The sequence below is a fragment of the Colletotrichum scovillei genome, assembly GCF_011075155.1.
Source record: "Colletotrichum scovillei strain TJNH1 chromosome Unknown Contig00006, whole genome shotgun sequence".
In the NCBI taxonomy this organism is placed as follows: domain Eukaryota; kingdom Fungi; phylum Ascomycota; class Sordariomycetes; order Glomerellales; family Glomerellaceae; genus Colletotrichum; species Colletotrichum scovillei.
The window spans coordinates 1066277-1090263 of NW_023336264.1; the positions used below are offsets into that span (position 1 = coordinate 1066277).

At 54.9% G+C, this 23987-nt stretch overlaps 9 protein-coding genes across 9 annotated transcripts; 5 read left to right on the top strand and 4 right to left on the bottom strand.

Moving 5' to 3' along the window:
* Positions 1-1083: 1083 nt before the first annotated feature.
* On the top strand, positions 1084-2860 carry HER10_EVM0006681 (uncharacterized protein). Its single transcript, XM_035476260.1, has 3 exons — positions 1084-1887; positions 1949-2006; positions 2194-2860. The coding sequence occupies exons 1-3, from the start codon at positions 1679-1681 to the stop codon at positions 2569-2571; spliced, it is 645 nt and encodes a 214-aa protein (XP_035332795.1). The 5' UTR covers positions 1084-1678; the 3' UTR covers positions 2572-2860.
* A 4-nt stretch (positions 2861-2864) lies between these two features.
* On the bottom strand, positions 2865-4441 carry HER10_EVM0000160 (tRNA wybutosine-synthesizing protein; the record flags this gene model as incomplete). Its single annotated transcript, XM_035469954.1, has 2 exons — positions 3606-4441; positions 2865-3416 (listed from the first exon to the last, which is right to left on the bottom strand). Exons 1-2 carry the CDS (start codon positions 4179-4181, stop codon positions 2865-2867), a joined length of 1128 nt encoding a protein of 375 aa, XP_035332006.1. The 5' UTR covers positions 4182-4441.
* Positions 4442-6005: 1564 nt separating this feature from the next.
* On the bottom strand, positions 6006-7867 carry HER10_EVM0000899 (phosphoadenosine phosphosulfate reductase). The gene has a single exon (XM_035470666.1). It carries the CDS (start codon positions 7311-7313, stop codon positions 6267-6269), a length of 1047 nt encoding a protein of 348 aa, XP_035332096.1. The 5' UTR covers positions 7314-7867; the 3' UTR covers positions 6006-6266.
* Positions 7868-10171: 2304 nt separating this feature from the next.
* On the top strand, positions 10172-11668 carry HER10_EVM0010067 (phosphoserine phosphatase SerB; the record flags this gene model as incomplete). Its single annotated transcript, XM_035479537.1, has 2 exons — positions 10172-10494; positions 10618-11668. 2 exons carry the CDS (start codon positions 10172-10174, stop codon positions 11666-11668), a joined length of 1374 nt encoding a protein of 457 aa, XP_035333194.1.
* A 408-nt stretch (positions 11669-12076) lies between these two features.
* Positions 12077-12924, bottom strand: HER10_EVM0006583 (uncharacterized protein; the record flags this gene model as incomplete). Its single annotated transcript, XM_035476165.1, has 4 exons — positions 12077-12124; positions 12267-12442; positions 12520-12571; positions 12814-12924. The coding sequence occupies 4 exons, from the start codon at positions 12922-12924 to the stop codon at positions 12077-12079; spliced, it is 387 nt and encodes a 128-aa protein (XP_035332787.1).
* A 2044-nt stretch (positions 12925-14968) lies between these two features.
* HER10_EVM0005348 (DHHC zinc finger domain-containing protein) lies at positions 14969-17992 on the top strand. The gene is made up of 2 exons (XM_035474969.1): positions 14969-16891; positions 16942-17992. The coding sequence occupies exons 1-2, from the start codon at positions 15599-15601 to the stop codon at positions 17713-17715; spliced, it is 2067 nt and encodes a 688-aa protein (XP_035332614.1). The 5' UTR covers positions 14969-15598; the 3' UTR covers positions 17716-17992.
* A 422-nt stretch (positions 17993-18414) lies between these two features.
* HER10_EVM0008747 (uncharacterized protein) lies at positions 18415-19277 on the top strand (the record flags this gene model as incomplete). Its single annotated transcript, XM_035478257.1, has 2 exons — positions 18415-18701; positions 18728-19277. 2 exons carry the CDS (start codon positions 18415-18417, stop codon positions 19275-19277), a joined length of 837 nt encoding a protein of 278 aa, XP_035333036.1.
* A 759-nt stretch (positions 19278-20036) lies between these two features.
* Positions 20037-21423, top strand: HER10_EVM0005323 (uncharacterized protein). The gene is made up of 2 exons (XM_035474944.1): positions 20037-20390; positions 20442-21423. Exons 1-2 carry the CDS (start codon positions 20215-20217, stop codon positions 21319-21321), a joined length of 1056 nt encoding a protein of 351 aa, XP_035332609.1. The 5' UTR covers positions 20037-20214; the 3' UTR covers positions 21322-21423.
* A 198-nt stretch (positions 21424-21621) lies between these two features.
* HER10_EVM0000194 (uncharacterized protein) lies at positions 21622-23793 on the bottom strand (the record flags this gene model as incomplete). Its single annotated transcript, XM_035469988.1, has 2 exons — positions 21622-23594; positions 23685-23793. The coding sequence occupies 2 exons, from the start codon at positions 23791-23793 to the stop codon at positions 21622-21624; spliced, it is 2082 nt and encodes a 693-aa protein (XP_035332010.1).
* Between the last annotated feature and the right edge of the window lie 194 nt (positions 23794-23987).

Below are 23987 nucleotides of genomic sequence, written 5' to 3' on the forward strand. Positions count from 1 at the left end.
TCCTTTTGCCGCGACTGACATCAACGGTATCCCTATCTCGTCTCCCCTGCTAGTTGCAGCTTGCAGGTCGCAGCCGAGGGATCGTAATCGAATGTTAGTCGGATCTCCAGCACTACTAGAACCATCCAGTCGGCTGTTGGACAGATGTTATCTGCCCCTCAATAAAATTTAGACTCATACGCTTGTCATTGAGGATTCCTGTCACGGCTGCAGCTCGCGGAGTCTGTGTGGCCTGTCAGGAATCAAAGCTCGGTCTGATCTTGATAGCAATCAAGACTTTCAGCGTAGGGCACCCCGGCCTTCGCATGGCCCCCGAGACCAAGCAAAAAAGCCAAGATACATAGTAGAGTGTATTCACAATGGACTCCATCGGCGACGGAGCGACGAACCGACTGGGTAAACCATCCCACGTTCTCGTCTCCTTCAAACCACCAGCGAATTTTTTTCAATCGCGCCTTGGGACCTCGCAATTCTCGTCCAGCCGCATACAAATTGCGGGATGTGACGGCGTAGCCGTGCCCGCCGGGGTTCCAGCTCAGTTCAGCGGGGAGTCCCTGTTAAGCGTCGTTGCAAACAAATTAACACATCCGAGCATCCTAGCACTTGGCCTCGGAGCCAGATTCCGTATAGAGGCGTCTTCCCTCCCTCCAGGGCCAGGCTCCCAAGTTCAACGTCCACCATGGGTACTTGGCATCCTCGCAACCGCCTGGCCGGGTCGACAAGATGGGCCGCAGTATCTAGAGGGGCCGAGGGGATTCTGCGAAGGAAGCAAGCCGCCCACTACAAGACGCCAGCAACCTGCCAACGTACCTTGGAGGTCTAGGAGGAGGCCTGGAAGACTGCAGACGTGCGGTGGGTGAAGAGGGGATGCCCCCATGAAGTCATTTGCTTGTTCGGTGACCTATCGTTTCAACGATATTGCAGGCCCCGTCCGCTTCAGGTGAGCGTTGGCATGCATTAGCACACAAACGCGTGCAGATGAAGCCGAGATATTCGAACGGTTCATGAGATTTGTTCAAATTTCCTCATTTTCACTCGTCACTCTAGACTCTATCTGTGTTCGTACGCAGACGCTTCTCTTTCGCGACTAGCCCCTCATCACGATAGGTATCTTCTCCTTCCTTTTTCCCTTGCCGCCCTCTTGGCGCCGGGGCATGCACATTTCCACATCCATCCTGGGCTCAGTGACAACCCAACGCAGAGGGGGTTCGTGGGCGCTTCTGCTCCGTACGCCTCATGGATCTGACCGAGATAGCCGTCCTGTCTCAATCTTGATGAACCAGAAAGCAAACTTGGATACCCCCATCTGCCAACTCCGCCTATCTGTTGACTGCGATCCTTGAAACAAGATGGGATGATGAAATACCTGGTCCAAGGGCCGCGCGTGGTAGGAGCGCGGGGGTCACTGTGGATGCGGCCGGCCAGAGGTTAGGGAGATAGTGCTCGCCTCCAAAAGCTTCCAGAACAATGTTCAGAATCTGCGTATTGTGGGTAGGGCGGTTTGGAGTATCGACAATGAGAAATCGGCACCAGCCAGCAACAGGTGCCGGAAATCTCAAGACAGCTTTCTGGCTTGTGGCCCGAAATCCCGCTTGCCGTCTGTTCATGTCTTATGTAAGCACATCACGCCAAGGAGTCCGGCCAGATGACATAATCTCTTGTGATCCGTGCTTGATTGATGACTAAGGTCGCGGAACAAGATGGCTGTCACGTGCACCTTCGCCGGCCCATCGGAGCTTGCAGCTTGACGACCGTCTGTCACGGTCCGGAAAATTCCATACCATCACGGCCAAACATTCAAATCACCTCTCCAGCCATTGAGGCCGCAATCATGGGTGCCAGCGAGTCAAAGCCGTCCTCCAGCACGCCTCCACACCTGTGGAAGGCGTAAGTTCATCCCAATTGCCCCCGTTCGCAGAATCCATCGGCTGATCCAAGATTCGCGCAGCAGCTCGCCCAGCGGCATCTCCCACGACCTCGTCGAGTCCCTGCAGACCAGCCATGAGGTAAATACTGCCTCCTCCATATAAACCGGAACACTCCCGATGAAAAGCTCTACCTAAAGTGCCCAATCGGAGCCTAGTCCTCCGCCTCGACCTTTTCCATTCGTCCTTCGTCCCTCCCCCTTGGCGCATCTATTCCCTCAAGAAGCCGAAGATCCAATAGCTAACCTCTCGCGCCAACTCAACACAGACTGACGCATCCCGCACGCAACTCACCGAGATCCAAATTCAGCGCCGCGTTGCCGAGGAGCTGAAGCGCCTGCAGGCCAAGGAGTCAGAGGCCCTCCGCCTCGCCCACGACAAGATCGCTACCGAGGACAAGCCCGCGCCCGAGGGTCAGCGCAGCCACGAGAGCGTCAAGAAGGAGGTCGAGGCCCTGCGCGCCAAGCTCGCCGAGCGCAAAAAGGTGCGCGATTTGCCCGAGGCGGTTGAGACGGCGCGCGGCAACGTCGTGCGGTGTCTGCGGGATAATGACCGTCGGCCGCTCGATTGCTGGCAGGAGGTTGAGGCTTTCAAGGAGGAGGTGAAGCGGTTAGAGAAGGGGTGGGTTGAGAAGATTGTCTCGTGAATTGGACGAGGGGAAATGGGGAGTTCCTCTCTGGGTCTGTCTTTGAAAACAGTTGGAGACGGATGGGAGAGGATGGTTTCTTTATTTTGCGTTTTCTTGTGAGCCATGAAGGGGGTTAGAGAGATACGCTGGATCAAGAAGAGAAGAAGCAGGGCAGTAGGACGTGAAAGTGTAACAACATGCTACTGGCGGGCAAACGATACAAGAGAAGAAAAAGTGTATAGATGGCGAATGAATCTTGGTTCACATCATAAGTTCCCCCCTTAATGGAAGTCTTGATTTTTGTTTATTCTTCATATCTCAGTCAGTAGCTCTATCGGGTCTTGTTCTTCTGACGGAGCCTCCTGCTGCTGCGTCTTCAACCTAGCAGCCAACACCTCCTCCTTCCGCCGCAGGCCCTCAGCCCTCTTCCTCTCCCTCCTGGCGTCGGCGTCCTCCCACGCGGCGCCGCCCTCGCCCGTCTTTGGCGGGGGTCCAGCGACGGCCTCCTGCAAGGCGGTGCGGAACCGCGCGATGCGGGCGGCGTTTTCTACGAAGCGCTCGTTGGCGATGTGGAGCAGGTCGCGGAGGTAGTCTGGCGTGACGGTGCAGTGCCGACTTGCGGTGCCGGCGCTGCTGCCTTCGGCGGCGTCTTCATCGACGTAACCGATTAGAGATTCGAGGGCGAGACCCATTGTTCTTACGCCTACCATTGGTGTCACGGGCGATGACGACAAGGCTTCGTCTTCGCCCTGTGATGCGGTGGGGAGGAGGTTCAGGGCGCCGCTCTCTCGGAAACCTGCTGCGAGGGCGCATTTAAGGAGGAGCTGGGCGTGAGATAGAGATGCTGTGAGGACGTGGAGGATCTATGCAGGGGAGGTGTATGTCAGTCATGTGAGTCTTGTTGCTGCGCAGGTTAGGTGTGAAAGGAAGGGTGTGTCTCTGGGGTGACATTGCCTCGGCAGGAGGCTAGTGAGGTAAGGTGAGTGAGTGTGTGCGTGTGTGTGTGTAAATGAAATTATGCATGAGAGAAAACGGGGGACGGTCTTGCATACCATGGGCTCGAACTTGAAGTGAACAAGCCGCTTCCGTCGCCCAGACTGAGAACGACCCAATACCCCAACAGCCCGTCCTGGTTCTTGTCCCGCTCCTCGTCCCGCGTCTTCATCCACGAGACCAAACAAGCGCAGCAGATCCTCGTCGTCGTCGTGCGATCCGGGGACGGGATCGTGCGATACGAACAGCCACGTGCCTCCGCCTCCCTTTCCTCCGGGCCCAGCTATCGTCTCGAGGGCCGCGGCGGCAGGGGTATCATCGCCTTCGTTGTCTTGAGAAGATGATGAGACTGCTGCTGCTGCTGATGCCCGCTGATCCGCTCCTCCCGCCTTACGCCCCTCGAGGAAGACGCTGACGCGCCCCGCGCAGCTGCTCGTCGTGACGAAGCCGTCGAGAGCGTTGAGCTCGTCTATCAGCTCGCGGATGCCGACGTCCACGGACCCCTTGGGCGAGGCGTCGGTGTACTCTGCATCGGGCACGCTGAGCTGTTCCAGGATCTTGTGTTTGCGGGTGGTGAAGGTTGCCGGTGGGACGGGCAGCTGTTTGTGTCCCTGATTCTGCTGCTGCGGTGCCATAGCGCTGCTGTTCCTCCTGGATATGCTCTAAGGTGCCTTGGGCTTGGTAGGATCCTATACGACCTTGGACTTGGGTATATTGTGGTGGGGTGTTTCTTCAACGGAGAGGGGTATTCCTTTCACTCAACCCGGTGGAGGAAATTCTGAATGGCCCTGGGCGACTTTCTTCTGCAGCTTGACTGATTCGGTCGCTGTAAGATGGAAGAATACGGGGTTAGGCGTGTGTTGGGCGTTGAGCTAGTTTTTTCCTTGACGTTGGGCTGCGTGTAAGTGAAGTCTGCCCGCAGGTTAGACTCATCTGAGATGGAAAAAGTGTGCAGTCGTGGGTGCTGTGAGGTACCTCAGCCGTGTGGATTTGGGACTCTATACACAGTGCGTCCTCGGGACGGTAGCCGGCGAACCCAAGCTTGTTGTATATTACCCTACCCTCCGATGCTACCCCAGAAAACTGGTGAACCAGAGAACATGGTTATTGAATCAGGTTATCTGGTGCATATGGTGTTGCGTTTTTAATATATAATCTGACTTGACCGCTGCCACGTCGGTGATCGTTGTCCCTAGCTTTGCGTGTATATGCTCCGTTCATTCGCCCGACGGCGCCGGTATCTTGGATGCCCAGCGTCTATGGTATACTGCTCATGGTATGATTGTCACTCCGTACGTCCTGATTGCGTGCCTGGATCAATACAAGGAAGAACTCGGGAGAGTCCGAACATGCGGTTCACTCGTTTAGGTCACGTCCGGGTAAAATGACTTGGAAAACGCTCATGTCCTATGCGTCAGCTGATCTCGATGATACTTGCAAGGGTTTTCTATTACCCTGATATCATGTAGAGGGTAAATTATCATCATCCTAGGCTCCGTTGCGACATACGTCGTGTATAATTGACGGAGAGGATGACAAGATGATTAGAAATTTTGTGATGTTTCCCACCTACGGGCAATGCATATCGCTTGAACATCCGTCGATGCGTTGCTTGCGTCCTTGTGTTTATCTCCCGCTTCGATACTGATGGCAGCTGTCTCTGACTATTCATTATGCGTAGTCGTTGGATAATAATGAGATGACATTAGTCTTTGTGAATGAAATACTGACCTAGCCACGGGAGCAAGGACGCTTCAAATTTTCTGAAAGTATCACATCTTAGACATCACACTTGTATAAGCTCTTAGTCGAGCAAAGAAGAGTAATGTAGGTTACTATATATTATGAGACAGGCCTTTTGCCCGGCTGACGTTGACTACACTTCATTCGAGTTTTCCCGCCCATCATTCATTTCCGATGACCAGAACGTAGTAGATTATGTTGGAGCCCAGCGATACTCATATTGGACTACTCTTCTGTGTGAGCGAATATTCTACCATGAGCTTGAATCACGTTTCTTGCATGGGTCTCGGTGGGTACGTCAGGAGCTGCTTGCGACACAAGCTCTTTGGGTCACCTCGATCTGAGCTGGTCAACCAACTCCAGGCGCTTCAAGATTCCTGTCTTGCAATGTGATTAAGCGTGCATAGTATCATATAACATTCTCAGTTTTCTGAAGAACCAAATGATTGCAGCAGTGCTATATGAGTAATCCATCGCTGTGGCTTTGGGAAGGTGGTCACGAGATGTCATCTGAACCAATCTAGCTGTCAGAATTAAGCTTTGCAGATGACATGTCAGTGGGCTATCTTTGCCACACCAAATTTCACTTGGGTTGTGTTATGTATGATCTTAGAATACGCCGTCAGTGGTTTCCACTAATCCTCCGAATGCGGGGTCCCTGTGGGACGCAGAGATTAGAGCCTCACCACGTCTCTTTCCTCACTTCACATCTCACTCAAGATCTTCAAGTTTGATTGATCGACTGTTTGATTCATAATGTCTTTTGCTTATGCTATCTACGAAGTAGAATCGAGTATCCGCTGAATGCGAGATACCTCCCGGCCCTTGGCCTGGATTCATCCGGAACGCCTGCATGCTGTCCCGTACCGTCCCTTGATTTTTGTTTCCTCCCTGAACGCCGTCATGCATCATGTATATACAGGTCATTAATAAAAGAAAGCAAGTCCCAAATCGCACCAGAGCCAAGAACAACGCTTCTAGATCGATGCGATGGCCTGCTCCTCCTTCTCCGCCTTGACGATGGGCGCGATGGCCGCCTCGCCCTGCTTCGCCGCCTCGGCCGACGACGCGGGGGCGGCGCCCTTGGCCTCGACGGCCTTGCGCTCCATCTCCTCGAGGTACTGTGCGTAGCGCGACTTCTTGTTGTGGATGCCGCACTCGGTCTTCTGCTGGCCCTTCCAGCGGCCGGCGCGCTCGTCCTCGCCCTCCTTGACGGGGACGGTGGAGTGCCAGTCGCCGACGGACTTGTAGCCCTGATCGAGGAGGTCGTTGTAGGGGACGTTGTGGGTCTTGATGTACTCCTGCACCTGCTTGAAGGACCAGCTGGCCATGGGGTTGATCTTGATGACGCCGCGCTCGTCGTCGACCTCGATGATGGGCATCTTGTCGCGGGCGCCGCCCTGGGAGCGGCGGCGGCCGGTGAGGATGGCGGCGACGCCGAGCTCCTGGTAGGCGCGCTGGAGGGGCTCGACCTTGGCGATCCAGTCGTACATCTCGGCCTCGGTCTCCCAGAGCTTGGGACCGTACATGGCCTCGAACTCCTCGGTGGAGGCGACGCCGTAGGGCTTGAAGATGTGGAGGGCGACGTTGGGGTAGCGCTCCTGGATGCGGTCGACGAGGGTGTGGGTCTCCTTGAAGTGGTAGAGGGTGTCGAGGAAGATGAGGTCGACGTTGGCGGCGGAGGGGTTCTCCTTTTGGATCTTGGAGAGCATGTCGAGGGTGACGAGGCCGGTGAGGCCAAAGGCCGTCGACTGGAAGAGGTTGGGGAACATGATCTTGGAGAAGCGGAGGATGTCGAGGGGGTGCATGTTCTCGAGCTGGTCGTTGAGGTGCTTGAGGTGGGGTTGGGTGAGGGAGATCAAGGGGAGCGCGGGGATGGACGACGATGTCGATGAGGCATCTGTGGCGGAACCATATCCGGACTCGACTTCGACACGATCAAGCTTTGCCGCATCGGCGGCGTTCAACCGAGGAGACGACTCGACGGAGGACGTCTGCGTCGTGGGCTCAGCAACGGCAGCCATTGTGTGAGGTTTGTGTATGAGTTGAGGGAGGAGGGGTTTGATGTGTGGTTGCGAGGCACCACGGGTATATGACGAGTAGTGGTTGTAAGAGGGTGTGTGTGTGTATTGAAACCCCGGGGTATAATTCACTCGACAAGGCTTGGATCAAGAGACAAGATGGATAAAAGGCAAATGACGCAAGATGCTGAAGCTGGGGAAAGTGAGTTCAGATGCTCGGATCAGAGAAGAGGAAGAAGGCAGTAGTTGTTTTATGAGGACAAGAGGCGCTCGAGGCAGGCAGAATTTACACCCCGAGTTAAAGAGGCGGGAGGAGGAAGACTTGTTCATATTGGGCACAGGGCCATCACCAAGCAACATTACTAATTTGCTTTCCAACCCATTCTCAGACAGGAGCCCCGATCGAACCAAAGGCCGAGAGAGGGACTGAGGGACGAGAGCCCGCTTCCCAACTATTGCGCAATCGCAGCTTGTTTGGAGCATCGCATTGAACAAGCGCTGAGGAATTTGCATCTCTAAGCAAGAGGCGTGGTCTGGGAGCAATCACGACATCGACGCTAAACCTTTCGTGACGAAGGCGATGCAATATGATTGGTCATGGGTCGCAGGGGTTGCTCCGTACCGTCGAACATCCCGCAATTGCGCCATCGCCCCGGACGCCGGAGTGGATGTTGACAATGGCAAACTTTCCCCAACAGCCGGCCCCGAAAGCCGGGAGCCGTGACGTTCAGAGTATTAGATATTTGGGGCCGGACTCCTCCTCCGTGTCTATCGAGGTTGAGCTTCTCCTCATTATCTGGTTCACGATGAGCGCGGTCGAAAATAGGGGTTCAAAGGGGGAGATCTTCTGGTTGAACAGAAACGCTGGTGTAAGTTCGCCATGATGATGCCATAAGACGTGATTCCGCCCGGGCCACTAGTCGGCTTGGCCTAGTGTATGTGGCCCCGGCAGTCGGTCCTGACAAAACACCTCGGCGCGGCACGGTAATCGGTACCCGCCCGGCCGTCGGTGTGGATGAGCCGGAGGAGGTGGTCTGCGCCTCGTGTCAATGTCAGCAATCCCACGCCGGACAACGTATCTCCATCGCCCAACCAGTCACCATACGAGTTTCGTCTCCGATCGAGGGCATCATCCATGGTTGCTCGCCCGCGAAATTTTCTGACAAACCCACAGTTGGGTTTCAACACCAGATGTGTTTCGACCGCTAACACCGCGGAAACGCACTTCGTTTACCGACTTGTTCCGAGGGACAGCTTGGACCTTCGCCGCGTCCAGCGCCTCTTTAAATGAATGGGGTGCGAGCCTCTGTCTGTCTGAGAGATCATGAAGATATCCTCTCGCCGTAGTTCGGCCCCATGACTCAGAGTTGGTCCTTCAATCAAGGAACTGAGCAGACCAAGGCTTCTTGGACCCCTTTGTTTCTTGGCCAACATTTCGACATCCACAAGTGACTGGAGATGAGGTGATAGCATAGCTGTGAGGGGACTGAGGGCTTCCACTTGGGTGACCGCTCATTCATCGTCCTGCGCCGTTGTCTGCCTCCATTCGCCAAAGCAGAAGCAGACGCAGACAGACATGCCGATTACGGCTCCCTGCGCCGCCGCGCCGTTCTGGAAAGGGCGTGGAGTCTAGGCTCCGAACAGATGGCATCTGGCCTAGTCTCCATGATGTGGACAGTGTCTGGCGTTCGGCGTCTGGTGCAAAGCGTGCGTCTTATTTCCGCGCGGCTCCGGTTCTCTATCAGCGGAGCCAGCTCCTGAAGCAATGATCAGTTTTCGGTCGACGCGGTGACTGGTGGATGACAAACTTACCAGCAGAAAAAAGCCGAGGCCAGCCTGCACTGCTTGCCTGCCAATGACCAACACAGTACTTTAGGTGACCACGGAGAGGTAGGTAGGGTAAGGTAGGCCAGTGCGTGGTTCTGCGTACGCTAGAACGGCGATAGGGCTGTCCCGGCATCGTCCCTGACGTTCCCTCCCCTGGATGACCAGCGTCGGTAGATACGGGCGAGGCTGATGGTCCCGCAGATCGCCGGAAGGTTCGCTCTTTCACACTGGCTTCCTCCAACTCTCACGTGTTCGGACTTTTGGCCAAAGTTTTCTCCTTTCGCCTTGGACGGAACCCGGAGATGACTGACCGACCTCACAGTGATGTAATTGAGCCTCACCATGTCTTTCGCACCAGGCCTCCTTTCCCCCCTCAGCTTATCAGAAGTTCAGAACAGAATTTTTAGAGAGGTAAGCACGTGATTCTAGCGTCCACTTTGGGGAAAACCACGGTCCACGGCTCAAGGAAGGTCCCACGGGCGAGCTTGCCATGCGACCAACAGCTTAGCCAATGGCGCGCCGCCCAAGACGTCGGGACACGGGAATTGCGGGGCCTCGTTCGGATCCGGACCAGTGACGGCGAGGCGGGGCACACAGTCAGACTTCACAGTGCACCAGCACCCGCCAGCCCTCCGCCGCGAGGCCCCATCCTCTCTCTCTCTCTCTATCGTCTGTCGTCCAACCACGCGAACATGTTTTACCTTTCGAAACAATGAGGGCTACTAAGTTGAGCTGAGTCTTTAAGCTTTACCTTCACCACCACGCCGGGCCCCGAGCTTCTGTCTTTACCCCTCCCCCTCGTCCTCAGTCTCTCTCGCGCTTTCTCTCTTTCTCTCCCCGCAATCGTCCAAGCCGCCGCTGCCGTCGCAGACAGCTGTTGCTGAAGGTCCATCCTCTGACTCCTGCATCGTCCTCTATCCGTCCCGTCCCCCAGTGCCCCGTTCACCCTTCGTCTCAGCCTTGTCTCCGTCTTGGTCCGTCGTAGTGTAAACCCCGCCTTAGAAGAAAAGACGATAGGGAAGAGCATTTCCGCCATGGCCGACGCAAGCCCCGCCAAGTCGACAACGTCGCCCCGACCTCAGCTGACCTCGTCCATGAGGAGCAGCTCCTTCCTGCGCGAGCACCAGCAGTACCGGCCTCCGCAGCACCCAGAGAGCCGCTTCGGCATCGACACCGTTGTCGAGGACCTGAGCAACGTCGCCGTCTCCCCGCCAAAGCAGCACAACCACAACGCCGGCCACAAGCACTATGCGGGCTTCAACGGCATCCCCTCAGAGGATAACCCGCCGACCATCCGCAGTGGTCTGAACCACAGCTACTCGCACCCCAACTGCGCGCCCGCGGGTGGGAAGAAGCAGTCGCGCCTGGTGGCCACGCTCTTTTACAAACCGAACGGCGGCGACGGCGCCGGCCACCACATGACAGCGGCCGGAGCAAGTGGCGGCCGCGTCGCATCCCCCTCGACCCTCACCTCCGACAGCGCCAGCGGCAAGGAGGCCCTCCCGGCCAACTTCGCGCCGACCCAGGACCCCGAGTCCTTTCCCCTCGAACCCCCGACCCTCGAGCCCGAGAAGCTCGACCACCTGTACGGCTCCCACGTCTCGCCCATGTGCGTGACCTCGTTCCTGCACCTCATGTCGACCTTCCCCCTCCCCGCCGGCGAGTCCGACTACAGCTCCTCCCACCGCTGCCTCGACAGCCAGGAGAACCCGCGCGTCGTCGAGCTGACCCTCGACCCGGCGCCCTGCCAGAGCTACCTCAGCCTGACGGACCTGCGGCGGCACGAGCTCATCTACCGCTTCGAGAGGGAGTGGAGCGTCGACGTCGCGTTGCAACCCGACACGCTGTGGCGCCGGCACCCGCGTCTCGTCGTCTTCGACATGGATAGCACTCTCATCACGCAGGAGGTGATTGATCTGCTTGCCGCGACACTCACGGACCCGCCCGACCTGGCCGCGCGCGTTGCCGATATCACGCACCGCGCCATGCTCGGCGAGCTTGAGTTCGACGCCGCTTTCCGCGAGCGCGTGCAGCTTCTCAAGGGTCTGCCCGCCTCCTGCTTCGAGCAGCTGCGGCCCGTCCTGGACATCACTAAGGGCGTGCCCCGCCTGATCAAGGCCCTGAAGCGCCTCGGTGTGAAGACCGCGGTGCTGTCAGGCGGGTTCCTACCCCTGACGAGCTGGCTTGCTGGAGAGTTGGGCATCGACTACGCGCACGCCAACGAGGTTGTCATCGACGATGCTGGAAAGCTCACCGGGGAGGTCAAGGGTCTCATTGTGGGCAAGGAGCGGAAGCGCGATCTGCTCATCGAGATTGCGGCCAAGGAGGGCATCGACCTGTCGCAGGTTGTCGCGGTCGGTGACGGCGCAAACGATTTGCTGATGATGGGTGCGGCGGGCTTGGGTGTTGCGTGGAACGCTAAGCCGAGGGTGCAGATGGAGGCTGATACGAGACTCAACAGCGAGAGCTTGTTGGACTTGTTGTACCTCTTTGGGTTCACGGGCGATGAGATTGAGCAGCTCGCCTCGTAGATTGGCGGGCGCTCCATGTAGACTTGTGTGTGGGTGTGGGAGTGGTGTTGTGGGCGTAAGTCGAATGGTGTTTTGGGGAGTTGGGTGACACCGAGGCAAGGCATTGCTGTTTTTTTGGGAGTATTTTTTTAAGTCGCCCTCATGATTCAATTGCATGCCATTGAGTTTCCTGCAGCAGATATGTTCAGATGAAATCCCGCTCCATGAGTATCCGAGCATATAAAACCGGTTTAGGTAGCTTGATGAGCCGCGAGGCCGAGTGATGTAGTTTCATCGTTGGAGATGCTGTCCAAGGTAGAAAAACGTGGATAAAACTGAATTCTCCCTATCTACACATGAGAACCACCTTCCGCCCATTGCACCTACTGCGCACAAACACGTCTTCTCAACGCAGGTATCTCTAATTCTTTAAGGGTAGCCGTCCTTGCCCCACTTGTTGTACTTTTCGTGCAATTCCTGTGTCATGAAGCGTCAGCCCGGCTATCTCCTCCGGCTTCAAATCCCGAAGAATCCCGGGCCTTGGAGCAAACTCGACTTCCCACGAACGGAGTCTCTCCGACGTAGTGGGATAAATCAGAAGGGTATATCAAAAACGTACCTTGGGGAGAGTGACATCGGGAATGATGACAGTGTTGACGGCGCTGGGAGCGTCTCTGGGCTCGTTTGCGGGGTTGCCACCGGGGTGGTACTTGTACTTGCCCTCGCTGTCGGTCTCCCAGGGCATACCGGCCTTCAGGACGGGGCTCTCGGAGGTAGAGGAGGTGGGGGAGCGGCCTGCGCGGGGAGAGAGAAAAAACGTCAATGGCTGTTCAATCGTCGAAAAGTATTTCACAATGGCTCGTAAGACGTACCGAAGTAGAGACCGGCACCGCCGAGGGCAGCAACCATGACACCGCCGAGGATCTGTATGTCAAAAATTCCGATTAGCCTTCCATTCCGGCTCTCTTGCGATGCACTTGTTTTGACGCCGCTTCCAGCCCGACCGTCCGCATCCCTCTGCGTAGCTATCGCTTCTTCGTAGACTCGGCGATATGTCCCGGCTGCTTCGGAGGCTCGTCTTCGCGGGGAAAGGGATGCGGTGGACGGCGGACGACGGACGGGTCGATTTAAGGGCATCTCGGCTGGATGGACGGGATATCACGCACGAGGGTCTCGGGGTTGCGCTTGGACTCCTGGGTGAGGGTCTGCTTAGCCTGCTCGTCGGCGAAGCGGCGGATGGAGGTAGAGAAGGCGCGGCGGGCGACGAAGGAGGCCATTGTTGCGGTGGTTGACGGGGTGTCGTTGGGGTGTGATGTTGTGAGTGGTGTCGGCTTGTCGTATGATTTCGGAGCTTCAGGTTCGTCGAGACAGGATCCCAAGGTTGAAATTCGGGAGAAACGATTGGCCGGGCTGACGGATGAAAGGTGATTGGTCAATCGGAGGCGATGTGGGCATTACCTCATCCTGCACCGGATAGATGACGCTTATGCACTAAAAAGATTTCCTCCACTAAGCCGTATAATTGACTAACGGTTTTCTAGCATGTGAGAGTCCTGCTATGGCAAGTATCTACCAACAGTATTTGTAGGCAATATGGAGATGCTTTCACTTCGATTCTGGTTGTTTCCCCGTTGGTTGCATCGACACATGGAGCGGCTTTTCAGGCTTATGGGGGGTTATCAGCTGCAGAATGAAGCTTCACTGGCTTATGAGCATATCAAAGGCTTTTCAAGCGTAATCTAGTGTGACTCTCCGAGTTCTATGTCCTGCATTGAACACCGCGGAAATACATAGTGTCAAGAAACAGTTGCGAACAAATCAAGAGGCTGCCTTTCGGTCTCTGAGAGGCTGGCATTAGACTCGGAGCCCGAGGGACCGCTGCTTCGGAATATAGAGCTTATCCTGGACATGTTGTTGCACAGGGGCTTGCGTGCTTGTCCTCATTGAAGTCTCACATTGTGCCTGGCGAACATCTCCGTCAGCGTCAAGACGCATCAGCAACCGATGTTATCGTGGTAGCGTCTATGCTCGATTGGCTCAAGAGCGTGCAAGTTGCCTTGCTTACCACACATCAAGTATTGCCGAGAACTTATGCTTTGGGGAGCCAGTGGACAAGATGGGAAGCAACGATGCTGATGGATAAATCTACCGTCGCTCCGCGAAATATGATTGTAGTTTCCCTGAGATCAATACCTAACCTGGTCTTCGATAGCAACCATTCGAACAGGCTCATATCCACGAGGCTAGAGACCGTAGAGCGCGGTTCATCCGCAGAAACGTGCGTCGGTTGTCAAAAACAGTCATAGTGTGTAGACTGTCAGAAGACCCCAGATGGTCAGGGTATCCCATGTTTGAGCAGACAAGCCACAATGTGGTAAACGGGACTGCGTTGGTGCTGGCAATGGCGGCATAATCGCATCCTCTTACATGTTAAAGCAGTAAATCTCGTGGATGAGGATCGGATTCAAGACGTCTCATTCACTGCGGCGCATGCGTGGATTGTGTGCGATTGGCCCTATTCGTGCCGTGTCCCAAGCATTTCCCTGGCGATGCTGCTCGGACGAAAGCGATCCGAGCGAGGACCAACCCAGCAGATTGAGGAGATCATTCCGGGAACCCTCAGCGTTGCAGCAGCTCAACGGCGTTCAAAAGAGCGACGAGACGCGTCTTAAGCCACGGAATATAAGTAAGACCAAAACAACGGTTTAGCATTCCTTCATGTCAGTGACGAGAGTGGAGGAACGGGAGGCTGAGAAACATCGTCAGTTTGGGTTCATAGAGACTGGAGAGGTGAATTCCAGGCTAGAACAACCATGGCCTGTGCATTTTATGCGAATTGCTGCTCTATATCCGTATTGGGTGGTGTTCGTAGGGCAAAGGCATCGACGACGGGTACCTGAGCAGAAAGACACGCTCCTTCGTCCGTCGTGCTCCTCATCTCATCACCCCGGCACTGCAGCCATCGCGGCGCCGCGTGCTGTTGGCCTGTTGCTGCTGTAGCAATTTAAAGCTGGGACCCAGATCCGGCAATTGTAATTAAATTGGCCAGGCCTAGTTGCACCGGCGCCTGCATAAAAATGCGGCCAAAGCCGTTTCGCAGGGGGCTTGAGCGCACGCACTATCGTGAAGAAGCCGTGAGACTGGCGGAGGAACGTTAGTGATGACAGACGGCAGCTACATCCTGCGCTATCTGAGCTTAACCAAATCAGGGCTCTATGCAACCTTCCACATGCACAAAGCACGGATACCCAGGTTATGCCGCCCCTTACATTGGGTCGCAGTATCCGTAAGGTAAAGTCTTGCAGCGAATCCAGCCCAGCACACCCAAGAAAACCCCCCCGTTCGACTTGCGCTGCGGTGCTCCAATCCAATCCTTCTCCCGTCACTGTTGGGCAATCCATGCCTGGACTGGGTCGCTTTCTGGTCTCGAAAAAGCAACACCAGGCACGAGACGAGACTCTGAGTCTTGTCCGACGTCTTCTTCGCTTCGCTCATTCACGGCTCGCTCGCCATCCCAACCTTCCTTTCTGCGTCTCTCTCTCTCTCTCTCCCACTCTCTCTAAACGATAAAATACGACAAACGATACCAACCAATTCACTCCCTCGCCTTAATACACGGGCCTTTCCCTATTCCTTCGCACGACCTCTTTTTAATACCACATTCCGACCGCAGACTTTTGCGCTTCAGCCTTTTCCAAACCTTCCACGATCCAGTCTCCGAACCTGCCGAACCCTTCGTCTCGCGCGATAGTCATCACAACCTCAAGTCAAAGCGCCGATTTCAAGACCGACCACCGCCCTTCCCCCCGGCCGCTCTCGACAAGCTCTTCTCCCAACCTCGCGATACCCTTTTATCAACACGCCAAAAAAGCGACATGTTATAGTGGAGGAAACTTGCGAACTATCCAAAATCGTTGCGCCGCCGATCCGACTGCGACATCAGCGCCCAAAATGACTTCAAAAGAACAGGCCGGTGGGCCCAGCACGCCGACCGACGATGGCGGCTTTCCGAAACCCCAATTTCCTGGACGCTCCGACCGACCAGGCCCGCCGAGTATCATCTCGTCGCGAATGACCGACATCGCGTCCGACGACGGCGGGGAAGCCGTAGCCCAGACCTTATCCGAAAATCCGCGCAGAAAATCTGGTCTGGCTTCAGAAACTGTGTCGCGGCCAGGGACGGCCAAGACAGGCATGTCTGGACCCCTCGAAGGCCGGAGACGGGGTCCGCCCCCACGGATGAATTACATTACCAGTCTCAACGAGAAGAGGGGAAGCATCGGAGGCGGTAGTACCGCTGGTTCGATCAGCAGCAGACCGCCAAGCTCAACAAGTCGAAGCCATGTTCCGTCTCTTACGTCTTCAGCCTTCTTTCGTCCCATGAGTTCGCAAAAGCTGCAAGCCCAGCGTGGTGGTTCACGACCTGCGACCCGCCAGCAACCTACATTGGAAGATACCGAACCTACGCCCGAACACAACCAGAGTGCCGCTGCAGCAGCAGCTGTAGCCAGTGGAGGACCAAATGCTCGGCACAGCGTCATCTCAAACCCGGTATCGAACCCCGTTGCACGCCTCCAGCGGCAGCTTAGCGACGACGACAACATGAGGCCACCTCCGTCTCGCGGAACCGAATACACCGACCAAGGAACATACGATCGAATCACCGCCAACACGAGCCCGACTCATGGTCACTATGCTGCCGGTAGTATGTCCGAGAGCGTCACCCCGCTGCAACGGAACCAGCGCAATAGCCGGAACCTGAGCGTCAATGTCGACAGGGGCTTCAGAGAACGAGGCAATCAGCCTAGCCCTATCAAATCGCCGCGATCTTTCCGCTCAAGTTTCTTGCTGCCAGGCAGAAGCGACCAGAACAAGTCTAACCGGACTCTACCGGGCGGCGAAAAGCTCTCATCGACCGCATCGACGCCGCAGCTCAACCCCGTAGACTCTTCGAGACCCGCCGATAAGAATAACTTGAAGAAGTCCAAGACGAACCTTGGCTATGTTTTCCAGTACTTCGAAGGCAATACCGTCTTCTGCTTGGGAGGCCGATTCCAGAACACCAAACATCGGCCAGTCAACGTAGCCACTGGGCTGTTCATCATTATCCCCGCCGTCCTATTCTTCGTCTTTTCAGCCCCTTGGATATGGCATAACATCAGTCCTGCCATTCCAATCACTTTCGGATACGTCTTCTACATATGCATTTCCTCGTTCCTCCACGCATCCCTGTCGGACCCTGGCGTAAGTTGTGACACCCTGACTTCGGTTAGAATATAGCTAATCGCGCATAGATTCTGCCGCGAAACCTTCATGCCTTTCCACCGGCTGATTCGACAGAGGATCCTCTCCGGCTCGGGCCTCCAACCAACGACTGGACGCTGATCAAGTCAGCAGAGTCAGCCACGGCCGCCATGGAAGTTCCAGTAAAACATTGTAGAACATGTAACATTTGGCGGCCTCCTCGGGCTCATCACTGCCGACTTTGCGACAACTGCATCGAGACCCACGATCACCACTGCGTTTGGCTCAATAACTGCGTCGGAAAACGCAACTACCGATATTTCTTTGCTTTCGTCTCCTCGGCAACCTTCCTCTCTCTCTACCTCCTTGGCGCCTCTCTAGGCCAAATTCTCGTACACATGCACCGATCCGACATTTCTTTTGGAAAATCCATCGACGACTTCCGCGTTCCCTTCGCTATGGTCATCTACGGCTTTATTGCCTTCTTATACCCTGCTGCCCTCATGGGCTACCACATCTTCCTCATGGCTCGAGGCGAAACAACGAGAGAGTACATCAACTCTCACAAGTTCATAAAGGCAGAGCGGTTCCGAGCCTTTACTCAGGGCAGCATGCTCAAGAACTGGATCGTCGTGCTCTGCCGACCGAGGCCTCCTACCTACTACCAATTCAAGAAGAGGTACATCGGTGGTGATCAACGCCTCGGTGCTCTCCGGGATCAGAAGGTCGACATTCAGGGCATGGAAATGCAGAACGTTAGACCAACGACAGGGTTTCAAGGACCCGTCTCCTTGCGCAACGAAACGAGCACTACCGCGACATAATTACCTATTTCTTTGATTGTTTTCTGCGTGGCGTTGTTTAGGAGCCATCATACGTTTAAACGGATCCTGGATACCTGTAATGTATGTTTTCTATTATACCCGGCTTTACCTATCAAAGCAGGTAAACAGACATAAAACGCCGGCTCTCTCCCTTAACGTAGGGGACGAGAGCCCGTATTATTTTTCATCGCGGCAATGCGCTACGATATCGGAGCCAGTACATAGACGTTTGGCGCAAATTACTGCGCTTGTAACAAATGCTAGTTCATACCCCGAGTTGAAAGCTTCCATAATCGCGTGACGTGTGTCTTCAGTTCCTGAATCACAGCTGCTTGCCTTTGGCAATCAATGATCAAACACGCTTCCACATCACCACTATGCTCAAACAAGCCGGGACAGTGAATCACTAACTCGTGCAACCGTTGGCAAACATATAAATAGGCTTGGTACTTTGCCATATCACCTACCCCGGAATTCCACTTATACACCCGACAACAGCAACGACAACCAACATCATCAGTCAACAGAAAAGACGCCTTCGAACCCTCGGAAATTTCGTATTTCAGAAAGTCTAGGCTGAGAGCGATCAAGATACAATGGCTTACGTATTCGACGGATACTCCGAAGCCAGTTCCGGTCGGAACACACCTCGCGGCCAGCAAGGGCCTGGCTCTGGACGGGGAAGAGGCCGTCAGCAGCATGGCTATGGGCATGGAGATACACCCGTCGGTGGCCTACCCGGAGGGATCTACTACGGTACGGGTCGCTTTTACGAGGAGAATTTGCGTAACGAGCAGCGGCGGCGGCAAGAGCAACAGCAAGAGCGAGAACAGAATCAACAGCGACACAGGCACGATCCACAGTGGCGGCCAGAAGAGCAAGATGGAGAGCAGCATCGACACGATCAGCAGCAGCAGCAGCAGCCGCGGTATTCCGCTTTTGGTGGTTTCAGCCAAGCGAGCGGCTCTGGACACGAAAGTGATAGGGTGAGAGAAGCTTCTGCTGCTGCGAGGGCGTTCCTTGAAGCGCTGCAGAGGGAGCACTGGCGGCGGAGACAGCAGGAGGCTGACGCTGGAGGCGGTGGGTTTGGCCTTGGTCCTGGTGATGGGTTTGGGGAGATGGGTGAGGATGACTTTGGACCGACAGAGGAGATCCGGTTTGAGGATCTGTTTGGGGATATCTTTGGAAGTTTCGGTGGAGGCGGTGCTGGTTCGTTTGATCCTCGTCCCGGCCCTGGACCTGAACCTGACCAGGGCCGTACCGATGGGCCTGGTGGCCAAGATGGTGGCAGGGGAGGAGGTGCTCCCGGGCCCGAACCAGCGGCTTCTGGGCCCGGCAGGGGTGGCGGTGCCTTTCGGCCGGGCTACGGACCCCCACCGGGCCACTATGGAGGTGGATGGTACGGCTACGGCCCCGCGTTCGGGGACGCGGCGCGTGCTCGACGGGGAGGGGCGGGGATGACCTTTGCTGATCTCTTTGAGCTTTATCAAAGCTGGCCTGGTCCGCACAATTCGTTTGGGGATTACGACGAGTCGGGAAATATGCCTCGAGCGTACTTTTGATGGCTGGGGGGTTTTGAGGCGTTGGTTGGAGGTGGTTCATGACCACTTAGGGGCAGTTCATGAATCGAGTGCCAAGTAAAGTACTCAAATAGCTAGGCGTTCAACATTCCTAGAAGTATAATGATGCAACTCCAGGAGAAATTTCTGACCATTGCCTCTTTCCTACGTCTCCGAAATACCCTTCCTTCGATCGGGTAACAGCAGATGAACTTGTCGTATGGTGGCTTGAACTTGGTGGTGATACAGGTGTGATAATGGCCAGGATTCGGCACCGATCATCCCACCGGTCTAGTGTACCGCCCCTCTTGGTCAGTCTCATTATTTATTGTACAACTTGCATGCGTACGTCGCACCATTTTACCCGGGTGCGCTACGTGGATCGCATAGCCCACGAAGTTTCCAACATAGCCATGGATCTGCTGGGCTGTTGCTGATTTGGCCTCCGATCTTAACCTTAGAAGGACCGTGAAAGCTATCCTGACGATTGCGAGATCCGCAGTCTCTTGTTGAAAAGAGGCGTTGGTACTACACAGCCTCCAACTGCTGTGCCGCCGAACCGGCGCAGCAGGGTGCGATCATGTCCATTTCTTTCTAGCAATATGTCTTAAACATACCGTGCATGCGTAGGTACCCGGCTTACGGCCGAAAATATCAGCCTGTGTCATCATCCTGCTCCAGCTTCCGTAGGCGCAACCTGTCAGGATTGGGGTTTTCCAGCAAGCCTCATTTGATCTTGCATGCTAGTGAACCAACAAGGCTGACAATCTTGCTGACATTGGCGTCGAGGCGAGGCGAGGCGCTATTTCCTCCATTCGGCACCTTGCAAGAGACTTTAAGCATGCCTTATGAATATTCTTATCTTTTCACACTGCTCCCACCCGGGTCCTCTTCATTGGAGCTCGTTTGCTATCAATACCTCCGACCATAACTCCGCGATATGAGTCCCGTCCCGAGACCCCAAGATCTCCGCGGCTTAGTCGCTGGCAAGATATATGCAACTGAGAAGGATTGGCACCATATGCAGCCTATTATCGCCAAGCTCTACCGAGATGAGAACAGATCACTTAGACAAGTGAGGGAGATCATGGAATCCCGATATCATTTCCACGCCACGTAAGTTAACATCGAGCCATACCCGTAATCTCCTGACTGAACCCTGTGCAGAACTAAGATGTACAAGTCAAGATTAAGTACGTGGAAGCTAGACAAGAAGCTTAAAGAAGCTGAAGTAGTGGTCATGCTTCGACAAAAGGAGGACCGCGACGCTGCAGGCAAGCGCTCTCGATTCTTTCTCCGTGGCCAAGAGGTCAAGTGGGATCGTGTGCTCCAGTATCTGAAACATAGGCCCGACCTACAAGACCCAACCAACGTCGATATTCAAAGATATCTAGATACGAATTTAGACGTCACATGTTCTACACCCTCACCGACCTTATTCAAGAATGAAATTCCTTGTCGGATAGAGCCGCATTCAGATCTACGTCTGCTTGACAACTCCATAAGGCTTATACATTCCTACCTTGATGGGGCATTTGAAACCGGATTGGTCGTCATCGATGGGCGAATTCTCTACGGACCAAACGGAAAACCCGCCAGGCAAAGGGTCAGGGGGTGGCATGAAGATATGGCCGACATACACATATTGTTGAGCAGCAAGGAAACTACTGCTGCGTTCCGCCTTCTCAACAAGCAACTTGATCTATTGAAGCAGTTGATAAGAGAACAGGATCCCGAGCTGCTATTGCTAACATTCCACGACATCTTCGACCTTGAACCCAACCTCGCGGAGTCGCTCCTTGTTTTTGTGTGCAGGATGCACCAGGCCATCTTTGGCGAACATCACCCTCTCAGCTTGATCTGGGACAATCTCGTTCGCTTCACTGCAAAAGCCCGCTTACAGGCTGTATTGAGCATGACCGCTTCCACCGCTAAGGAGATGGAGGCGAGGATGGGGCCTCAATCTGCATACGTGGAGGCTCTGGAGTGCCTTCAGGTGGATGTGCATAAACAAAGGGGATCCAAGGATGGGTTCGGGAGTTCATGAGGTTGACGTGCCTCCGAGGAGAGCTTCCACACGCTTAGAAGGGACCAACAACGTATAATAAAGAGTAGTTATGATTCGAACCTCATCAAATAAGTTTAGCGGAAGTAAATCGGCTACACAATTGTGTGTTTCAACGGCACTTTGAAAATGTCAAGAAAGATGCTTAGCAGACAGGTCTCTCTCGGCTAGCAGACATATCTCGTTGATCAAAACAGAGGTCTCATTCGGAGCTATAAACTGTCGAAAGCTACTAGTGACGAGAGTACAGATTTGAGAAGAAAGAGTCTTCCCTTCCTATACTTATCCCAACCGGAAACGACGCCTCTGCGGAACGAATGGAAGGCCAGAAAAAGGCAGATTCTCAGGACTTTGCGATTCGTGTGAACCCAAATCTTCGATCCTCATAAATGCCAGTAACCCTATTCTCACCGTGAGGCCAGGGATAGACTCAAGAACTATAGCGCACGTTGCGTGCTCCAGAGGCGAGAAGCATATTGCCGTAAGTTTTCGGTCGAGGAAGGTATCTTCGTATCCGAAGTCTGGGGTGAACTTGATAACAAACTCTCCTTTTCCATCAGAGGGTTTGCGTGTTGTTGGAAGATAGAACAAGTCGTCGTGCGAGGTGCCTGAACGCCGTTTGATCTTCCGATAGCAGAGGGGCCCGGTCTGAAATGACCAGCATTCGATGTGAAGATATCTGGTACATTGCGTGATTGACGAATCGAGACCACCAGTCTCAAAGAAGTCGGCCCATTCAACCATGTTTCCCTGAGGTGTTTCCACCCAAACCTCTGCGTCAAAGTTTTCTGTAAGTTCCACTAACTTGGGAGGCCTCAGATGGAAGTGGCCTTGGTGACCAAACAACGTCCTCCCGTTCTGGGATACCCACGACCAGCTGGGAAAACCTGCCAACCTGGCATAGTTCTTTCCTTCAGACCGAATCTCCCATTGGAGTCCAGCGAGAAAGGCGCGTCTCGAAGCAGTGGCGTCTACTACCGGCCAGCCGGAGGCGACTATCGGGATGCCCCAGTACGAAAGGCACCCTGGATTGACTCGTGACCACTTCTTCAACACTCCAGATATAGCCGCGAGCCTGTCGCTCGAGTAGGTCAGCTGGCGATCGCAGTACTTCTGAAGTATAGCCCAGACGCCGTCTGGTGTATTGAGGAGAGTCCATTCGGGCCGCTCGTGGTGTTCCAGGTTCCCCTGCAAAGCAAGAGGACGCGTAAGGTGTTCAAAGCACATCATGTCATGGCATTCGAAGGAGACCTCGTAGTTGGAGAAGTAGAGTCTTCTCCTGGACAGACACGTCTCTTGGAACGTCCAACCCCGCGTGGACCACTTTGACCTCGAGATCTGGTCCAACTGCCACTGGTGGCTGAAGTTTGTGACAATCTTTTGGTCGCCGATTGTTTTGGTGATTGGAGCGTGCTGCGTTCGGCCGAGAGACAAGCCCGGCAGCCCGTAGCTCGGATCCTTGGCGCCAATGGCGATGATGCTGAGTTCTGCATCGCCGTAGATCTGGTCCATCCTCTCCACCTGGCTCATCTTGTGAGTCGAGTCGTCTTGCCAGATGCAGTATCTGTCAATCCAGATGTAGCGGAAGCCGAGCTTGATGGTGGCCCTCATGGCGTCTTGGATGACTGGCGGAAGGTCGTCCGGCAGATAGGGGTATGTGTACTTGTCTGGAGGCGCGACTCCCCAGACGTAGCTCAACGCTACGTAGCGATACCTAGTGTTTGGGTCCGTGTTGATGATTTGACGGGTTTCACAGTCTATGAGCTTGAAGTGAGGGAGAGTCTGCCAGTCTGGGCTGGTACGACATGCGTCGTGCTGATGCTCGCATAGGTGTATCCATGATCGAACGAGGCCGTAGTCGATTCTCTCCTCGCGCAAGACTCTAGCTTGCATCGGAAGGTCCAGGAGAGGTTGAGTGGGCTCCAAGATAGCGGTGGATGCAAGAGAGACCAGACTTCCTGGCGCCTCTCGATGGGCGAAGCGGATCCACGCCGTCAAGCCGCCACCAGCACTGGCATTGCCAAAGTACTGAGCGGATGCTGTCTTGTAGTGTGAGGGATTCATGACGAGAAGGAGTACGGAGTTGAAGTCTGGACGTTCCCCGCCACCCCCAAGCTTCGCCTTCTCAGCAAAATTGTAGAGCAGATTGGCGGGGATCGCTAACAGGATCTTCTCCTTCTCGGCCATCGGGTAGCGGTTGAGGTTGAAGCCGATGGAGAAGACCAAGTCACAGAACGGGCAGCTTGGGATTATGCCTGGGGGGTATTGATTAATCCTATCCTCTTGGGTGAGCGGTCTCCAGTCTCCAACATGCTGTATGTATTTGGTCCAGCTGGTCTTGTAACTCTGAGCCGAGCCAATGGCCGGAAGACCGTCAAAACGAGCCGGGTCGAAGACTGCCTGAAGATTTAGCGTGGTGCAGTTGCGACAGAGCCGATCATCTGAAAATGACATTGTGATCTTGCATGAGTGACTGTTAGTGGTGCTAAGGTGCAGACGTGAGGTTGGCGAGGCTCTGGAATTCTGCCTGTCCAGCTGGGTATTGGGCGTAAGCGCCCCTGTCACGACCTTTCGTCCAATGATATCCACTTCATGCAGGAGAAGCTTGGCCAGCAACATCGCGCAAGACATCGAATCCAGCACCCATG